This window comes from Sturnira hondurensis, unplaced genomic scaffold (genome assembly GCF_014824575.4).
Source record: "Sturnira hondurensis isolate 20B ecotype Veracruz unplaced genomic scaffold, ASM1482457v3 Scaffold0013541, whole genome shotgun sequence".
NCBI lineage: Eukaryota > Metazoa > Chordata > Mammalia > Chiroptera > Phyllostomidae > Sturnira > Sturnira hondurensis.
In genome coordinates, this window is record NW_028086172.1 from 314,182 (window position 1) to 323,059 (window position 8,878).

At 40.4% G+C, this 8,878-nt stretch overlaps 1 protein-coding gene across 1 annotated transcript; it reads right to left on the reverse strand.

Annotated features, from left to right (window-relative positions):
• Nucleotides 1-8,099: 8,099 nt before the first annotated feature.
• LOC118997969 (ubiquitin-conjugating enzyme E2 D3-like) lies at nucleotides 8,100-8,555 on the reverse strand. The gene has a single exon (XM_037061871.1). It carries the CDS (start codon nucleotides 8,553-8,555, stop codon nucleotides 8,100-8,102), a length of 456 nt encoding a protein of 151 aa, XP_036917766.1.
• Between the last annotated feature and the right edge of the window lie 323 nt (nucleotides 8,556-8,878).

The following is an 8,878-nucleotide window of genomic DNA, read 5'->3' on the forward strand; positions in this document are numbered from 1 at the left end:
GCAAGACTCAAAGCAACCTAGGCACATTGCAGGCCTGATTCCCCATGGGAGAGCCTATCCATGGGTGTGAGTCCTCTGCATCTCCGAGTGGGACCTGGGCCCACATCACACAGAATAGTCTCCTACAGCTGTCAGCATTCTCTTCATCTATGAGTCTGTCTCTGTTTTGCTTATTCAGTTTGTTCACTAGATTCCACATTGAGTGAAATCATATGGTATTTGTCTCTCTCTCTGACTGGCTTATGTCACTTAACTTAATGCTTTCCAGGTCCATCCTTGCTGTCGCAAAGGGTAAAATAGTTTTCAAAGAGGAAAAGAACAACAACTAAAACCTTGACCTTTAAAGCAAATGTTATTTTTTTATGTTTTTAAAATTTATTGTTGTTCAGTTACAGTTGTTCCGCCTTTTCCCCATGTCTCACCCCTACCCCACTCTCCACTCCCAGAGTGTATGCCCCCCATTGTCCACACCAATGAGTCCTCTATTCATGTTCCTTTGCTTGCCCCTTCCCCTTCTTTCCCCCTATCCCTCTCCCTCCTTTCCTTTGGTGACTGTCAGTTTGTTCTTTATTTCCAAGTCCCTGGGTCTATTTTGCTCATTTGTTTGTTTTGTTGATTAGGTTCCACTTACAGGTGAGTAGATCACAAAGCTGTGGTTCATTTACATGATGGAATACTATACTGCACAGCAGAAAGAAAGAAGGAGCTCCTATCCTTTGTAACAGCATGGATGGAACTAGAGAGCGTTATGCTAAATGAAATGAGCCAGGGAATGAAAGACAAATACTATATGGCCTCACCTATAAGCAAATGTTATTTTTTTATGAATAAAATTACTGTCCAAGGACTTGTGCTTATATCAATTGCATCATGACACCACTCCTGGTTGCAGAGAAGCATGGGAAAGTGGCCTATTTGGGCAAATTGCCTGATGCCCCAGTAAAATCAGTAGTCTATTAACAAGAATGCTTACACTCCTGAATGTATAGCGAAACTTTGAATTATTGTTCAGGTGACTATTTCTTTGATTATGTGAAGAGAATAATCAGGTGACACAGAACACCAGGTGCTTCCACTTCTTGCTTGTAATTTATATCTTGTGCTTTTCTTTATTATCCAAATTTTCCACAGTAAGTACAAGTTATAAATTAAAGTGTTTTTAAACAAATATTTACTTTTTTTATTTTTAGAGAGGGGAAGAAAGGGGGAGAGAGAGAAAGAGAGACCTCAATGTGTAGTTGCCTCTCCCAAACCCCACACTAGGGACCTGGCCTGCAACCCAGGTATGTGCCCCAACTGGGACTCAAAGCAGCAAAACTTTGGTTCACATGCTTATGCTCAATACATTGAGCCACACCAGCCAGAGCTAAATTCAAGTTTTTTTGATGGTCATAAATATGCAGTCATCTTTATGAATTTGTAGTAGTGTGTTGTTTTCTAGGAATAGTTTCATTTCTCTAATTGTTAAATTTATGTGTTAAAAATGTTCTAGTATTTCCTTATTATCTACTTAATGGCTGCAGCAACTGTAGACACAACCCGTCTTATATTTTTTACATTGGTCATTTGTGTCTTCTCTCATTTTATTCTTGTCAATGTTGCTAGAGTTTTGTAATTGTTTTAAAAATTATTTTTAGAAAAACCTTGTTTTACCTCTATCAGTTTCCCCTTGTTTTCTTTTATGTTTTCATTAGTTTCTGGTTTATTTTCATAACTTTCTTTTTATGCATACTTTGGATACATTGTATGCATGTATCCAATTTTTTAAAAATATTTATTTATTTGCCCTGGCTGGTGTAGCTCAGTGGATTGAGCGGGGGCCTGCGAACCAGAGGATCGCGGTTCGAGTCCCAGACAGGGCACATGCCTGGGTTGCAGGCCGGTCCCCTGCAGGCCAACTCCCAGCAGGGGATGCACAAAAGTCAACCATACATTGATGTTTCTCTCCCTCTCCTTCCCCTCTAAAGATAAATAAATAAATAAAATCTTTTTTAAAATATTTATTTATTTATTTATTTTTAGAGAGAGGGGAAGGGAAGGAGAAAGAGTGGGAGAGAAACATCAATGTGTGGTTGCCTCCCATGTGTCCCCCATGGGGACCTGGCCTGCAACCCAGGTATGTGCCCTGACTGGGGATTGAACTGGCGACCCTTTGCTTCACAGTCCCATGCTCAGTCCACTGAGCTACACCAGCCAGGGCTAGCATGTATCCAAAATTTTGATGTTTGAATTCAGATTATTATTTTGACAATTTTTCTCTTTCTAACGATTATTTGTATACAGGGTCCAGCAAAAGTAATGCCTGCTGGAGTATGGTTGGTAGGGTAATAATATGGGTGTAAGAATTTAGTTTTATTTTGAACATTCAACCTAAAATGTGATATGTGTACTTGAGTGCATATTCTCACATTACAGGATTGCATGCTTATGATTTTTAATAAAAGATTTTGTAACAAAAAAGGGGCATAAAATACAGACCCTGTATTTTTCCAGTTTCCTGTGATATAATTGATATGTAAAGTGCAAGTTTGTGGTGGAAAATGTCTTCATTTTTATATTGAAATATATTGATTTATATGTTGCAAAATGATTTGCCACCATAGCACTGGCTAGCACCTCCATCCTGTCACATAATTACAATGTCTTTTTTTGTGGTGAGAACATTTAAGATCTACTCTCTTAGCTACTTTCAAGTACTTAATGTTGTTAGCAATTTTCATTGCTTTAAACTTTACTTTATCTAATATTAATAAACTGCTCTTTCTTTCTTTCAATTCAGTTTCCATGATATATTCTGTGTATCCTTTCACTTCTATTCTACCTGCATTATTATATTTGAATTGTGTTTCTTTTAAACCATTGGGTCAAACTACCAATACTTTTGTTGTCTTTTAATTTACTTTGCCAATATCTTCTTCTTATTTGATATATTTAGACTACTTAATTTTCTCACAATTATTAATATGTTAGTGCTTAAATCTGCCATTTCATTATTTATTTTATTTTTAATTATCTTTTTTTCTATTTGTCTATTCTAGCCTTCCTGTGGGTTACATGAACATTTTTTTTTAAGATTTCCTCTTGATTTATTTGAAGTACTTTTGACTATGTCAATTCGGATAACTTTTCTACTGGTCTACCTTGATATTACTATACATACTCTAATATTACTTCATCTCTTAGTATCAAAATTTAGCACTTTGGCACTGGCTGGTGTAGCTCAGTGGATTGAGCGCGGGCCTGCGAACCAGAGGATCGCGGTTCGATTCCCAGCCAGGGCACATGCCTGGGTTGCAGGCTGGTTCCCTGCAGGCCAACTCCCAGCAGGGGACACATGAAAGGCAACCATACATTGATATTTCTCTCCCTCTCTCCTTCCTCTCTGAAGATAAATAAATAAAATCTTAAAAAATTAAAACAAATTTAGCACTTTTAGTGAATTATGAAATTTTACTTCTATTTAGGCCCCTTTATACCCCTTTCTTTAAAACATCATTGTCTTAGAAACATCATGATGTAACAAATGTTTTTCAATTATCTTTATTTTCACTCTTTCTGCATTTAAATGTGCTATACGCTTTACTTGGTGTGTTTTTCCTTCTTTCGTTGCTTAGGTAATCTTGGTCATTCTTCTCATTTAACTCAAATATTACCTCCTCCATCAAGCTTGTCCTGACCTATTTTTTCAGTGAGAACCTATAATAGAGGAACTCAAACAGTTCTCCATTTTAGTGACTTTTAAAGATGGAATTTTAACATCATTAAAAGTATTTATTTGGTTAATGATTTTCTTTTCTACTAGAATGGATTTTAAATGGGACCAAATAGCACATGTGGTTTTACTCATTGATGGATGCCTAGCACTCGGTACTTTGCTTTGCACAACATTTATCCAGCAAGTAGTGATAGAATGAATAAATAAACCTTTCTCAACTATGATTTCTCCATCTCAATTATTGATGTGCAATTATTGTTTAATTTGTTGTAAGAACTACAGAAGATGATACCTATGAAAATGTTCATGAAGATGGTAGAAATGTGAAGAAGCAATCGTATATATTATAAGGAAATTATGCTCAGAATTAAAAGAGTTAAGAGCTCAATATTGTCCATTTTCAATGTGAGAAGACTGCAGGTTATTCAAGTGAAAATACCAAGCAGCTGGTTTGTATTGATAAATTGAAATGTCTCAAAAAATACAGAGAGCCAGATGAAGGGTTTTAAAAGAGGAATTGGTAGAGTTGGCCTCTCCTATCACTCTATTATATGCATTTAGTCACATTGGTACAACATAAAGCATTTTCCAAAACTGTTTATGTATGCCTAATTATTCTGATAAAATGTTTATTTTCACTTCTTAATTATTTTTCCATTTCACCCTGTTTTTATTCATTCTTGGCCAATTATGCTTGCTCTGCACTACTTAGGATATTAGAAAGTTTGGAAAGAACCTCAAAATACACATCAGCTCAGGCTTCATTATTTGTTGTGCACTGGTAATTTGAGACATTAAAGTAAATTTTTAATATTTTAAATTTCTAAATTAGTAGATCAAGCATAATTGTCTGAAATTAACTTAAAAATTCATAACACAATCTCAGAATCTTTAAATAATTTAGATCGTATTATTCTATCTCTTTTTATCAAATTACTTTGACTTACATTAAGATTTAATCACAAAAGTTTACCCTAGAAAAATAAAATGACACACAGACAACATTACTGGAGAACATAAGAAAAAAAGTTTCCTACACAAAATTACGGTTAGCCCCTTGGTGTATATTCTTCTATCTTTGACAAAAAGTTTTATGAGTACCCACTATTTGCCAAAACAGTGTTTCAGAGAATGAAGATACACAATGAAAAAAATGGATAGAATGTCCTGCCCTCACTTGGCTTATATTCAAATGTCAGAAAATAGAAAATCAATATGTGTCATGATACATGATTATTGGCACCATGAAGATAATGAAATAGGATACAGAAATTGAGGCAGATTTTGGGTTGTGTAGTCATTTAGTTAAAGCTCTCAGGGAAGACCTCTTTGATGAAGAGATATTTGAGGATTTCTGAAATAAAGAAGATATAACTTGGGGGAAAATATCACAGGCAAAGTGACAACTTAATAAAATTCCTCTTGTGCTTACTTCTGTACCATTTCAACCACGCATTAATTGCTCCAAAGAATTAGACATTCTGTGGTGTATTTCACATTACAATCTTTCTTTTGGCCAATCATGAAAAGGCCAATTCATATTTAAGTAACAGATCATTTTCATACTAAAATTATGAGGATAAAATGATTTTTTTGTTTTTTTAAAATATATTTTATTGATTATACCATTACAGTTGTTCTATTCCCCCCTTCATTCCCCTCCACCTGCACACTCCCTCCCCCACCATTCTCCCCCCCTTAGTTTATAACCACGTGTCTCAAGTTCTTTAGATTCTATATTTCCCACACTATTCTCGCCCTCCCCCCTATCTATTTTCTACCTACCATCTATGCTATGTTCTGTGCCTTCTCCCCCCTTCTCCTCCTCCCACCCCCTGTTGCTAACCCTCCATGTGTTCTTCATTTCTATGGTTCCACTCCTGATCTAGCTGTCCTCTTGGTTTGCTTTTGTTTTAGGTGTGGTTGTTAATAACTGAGTTTGCTGTCCTTTCACTGTTCATATTTTTCATCTTTTTTTCTTATATAAGTCCCTTTAGCATTTCATATAATAAGGGCTTGGTGATGATGAACTCCTTGAACTTGACCTTATCTGAGAAGCACTTTATCTGTCCTTCCATTCTAAATGAAAGTTTTGCTGGATAAAGCAATCTTGGCTGTAGGTCTTTGGATTTCATGACTTGGAATACTTCTTTCCAGCCCCTTCTTGCCTGGAAGGTCTCTTTTGAGAAATCCGCTGACAGTCTGATGGGAACTCCTTTGTAGGTGACTGTCCCCTTATCCCTTGCTGCTTCTAGGATTCTCTCTTTCACTTTGGTCTTGGCTAATGTAATTATGATGTGCCTTGGTGTGTTCCTTCTTGGGTCCAACTTCCTTGGCACTCTCTGAGCTTCCTGGATTTCCTGGAAGTCTATTTCCTTTGCCAGACTGGGGAAGTTCTCCTTTATTATTTGTTCAAGTAAGTGTTCCACTCGTGGCTGTTTCTTTCCCCCTTCTGGTACCCCTATAATTCGGATGTTGGAACGTTTAAAGATGTCCTGGAGGTTCCTAAGTGTCTCCTCATTTTTTTGAATTCTCATTTCTTCATTCCTTTCTGGTGGGATGTTTTGTTCTTCCTTCTGGTCCATTCCATTGATTTGAGTCCCAGTTTCCTTTCCATCGCTATTGGTTTCCTGGACATCTCCCTTCATTTCAATTAGGTTAGCCTTCATGTGTTCCTCTAATTTGTGACTATAATCTACCAGTTCTGTGAGCATCCTGATAAATAGCGTATTGAATTGTGCTTCTGAGAGGTTGGCAATTTCTCGGTCGCTTAGAGTTATTGGCTCTAGGACTTTGAGTTCTTCTTGCGCCATCTTTTGAGCTGTTCGTGCCTGTCCCGTAGCAGGATCAGAGCCCTAAAGTGTTCACCAGAGCAGGGCAACTAAGTCGCTGGGTTGTGACGTTGTATATGGGGGCGGGGTCAAAGAGGGACAATGGCTTCTCGTCTGCTGCCTGCCTCCGCAGCCACCACCGTCACCAGGCCCACAGGTTTCGTTCCACTGTACGAGAGTGTGCCACTGCCGTCAGCCCTCCACCACTCGGTTCACCCCCTAGGGCCTGTGTGGTCCGTCTCACTATGCACGAATGTGCGACCACGGTCAGTCTGCCCCACACCCCGACTGATTTCGGGCTGCCTGCGCCCCTAGGTTGGGGAATCTGTCCTGCCTGACCCAGCTCCGCTGCTGGCTCCACCTCTCTTACCATCCCCGTTGAATGGTTCGTAGTTGTCAGACTTCCGTATAATTCCATTTTCTGGTCTTTGGGTGTGTCCTTGTTCTCCAAACCTTTGTTGTATTCAAAGTTGGTTGTGGGAGAAGGCACAGTGTTTCCACCTATGCCTCCATCTTGGTGGAAGTCAGGATAAAATGATTTTTAACTGATTCTTAATATATCTTGTGTTTCATTGTCATTTATTTAATCAAAGACTATTTCTTTTTTCTCTATGGTAAGCATTGTATTAACTATTGTAGAGTCAGAAATAATATAAAAATCTTGCCCTGGAAAAACTCCCCATTCAAAGAAACAGATATTTGCACAAATAAATATAATAAAATCTGAAAGATACTCTAATACAACTTGCATAGAACAGGTGATCAACTCTATTCAGATGGCAGCATCAGGACAAAGAATAGAATTTTAAAAAACAAATTAAAAGGAGTGACATCAGAGTAAGGGCGGTAGGAGAGGGTGCCTTGGTCTCTAGTGTTGAAATTACAACAATCTCTACAGCTGTAGTTCAGCAAAGGATTCCCTGCTGAAGGTACCAACATGTCTGAGAGACCTGTCTGTGCATTGAAACTTCTGAAGTGGTTGGTCAGTGGGAGCCAGCCGCAGAGGTGGGAATAGACGAGAGCTGAGACGGTTCAGGGGATGCAGCCCACAGCTCACTGTGAGGCTCATCCCAGAGAGGATAGAAATGAGGTTGCCACTGCCACTCCTTCCAGCAGGGAGAGGCAGACAGGTACAGTGAGCATCTCCATTCAGTTTTTCCTCCCCATTGTCAGTTCTAAAGGACTCATGCTAGGCCCACCACTCCCTTGTTCTTGCTTCCATCCTGAAGCAGGAAAGAAAGCTTTCAGTAAAATGCCCATGAAAACTGGCCTCTCTCCCACTCATCCATCCCAGGACCTTGCCCCATCTCCATGCCTCCCTCTACTCCCTCCACACACCCTCTTGAGGCAGATGTCCAACCTCCATCCCTCCCTATCCCCCAACCTGGCCCCACCCCGTGCTCCCCCCACCCCCTCCACACACCCTGATGTGGCAGGTGTTCACGGGTGCCCAGGAAGGTGGGGAAATGATGCCTCCCAGAAAGCAGTCAAAAGACAGCCCATTCAACAGCCAGGGGTTTTATTAAGGCGGTGGTTTATCATTTACTTTTCACTCACTTCGCATACTTCTTGGTCCAAGCCCGAGCAATGGCATTATATGTATCCCTATCTGTTAAGTACATTCTTGCAGCTGATGGATCTAAGGGATCGTCAGGGTTGGGGTCACATAACATTGAGCTGATGGATAACAACAATTCAGATATAGTAAGAGCAGGCGACCACTGGGACTTGAGAATATCTAGACAGATATTCCCTCTTCTGTCGATATTGGGATGGTATACCCGGGTGGTAAAGTAAATGTATGGAGGTTGAAAGGGGTAATCGCGTGAGAAGTATATGTTTAGGGAGAAGACCCCTCCCTCATAAGGGCTGTTCTCGGGGCCCACAATGATGCCCCTCCAGATGAACATGTCATTCTCCACCGGTGCCGCGGAGCACATGGGTGGAGGGTCCTTAGTGATGTCCATCAGTTCCTTTTGTAGTCTCTTGAGGGCCCTGGATGAGTCCATGGAAATGGGCTGTGTCTGGGCATCCTGATAGGGACAAGAGGGGAACCACGGGTCGGGGAGAGGGGGCGGGGACCATAGGTTAGGGTGGGCATGGCTTAGGGGGACCAGGGTTAGAAGGGTAGCCACCCCCCAGGTCAGTGGGTAAGAAGGCTGGAGCCGGGCCGTGGGGTGGCAAGGGGTGGCAGGGGACAGGGACGGTGGGAGGGAAGGGGGAGGAAGGGAGAAGTTGAGGACTCGGCTGGACCTGAGGGGCTACTGCTTACCTGTCTCCTGCTGCTCCCTGGCTCCTCCCTGTGTGCCTCCTCCATCGCTGGGTCTGCCGT

Bases quoted from the DNA above. Each gene is read 5' to 3' on its own strand.
- LOC118997969 (XM_037061871.1), bottom strand. From the start codon at position 8,555: ATGGACTCATCCAGGGCCCTCAAGAGACTACAAAAGGAACTGATGGAC.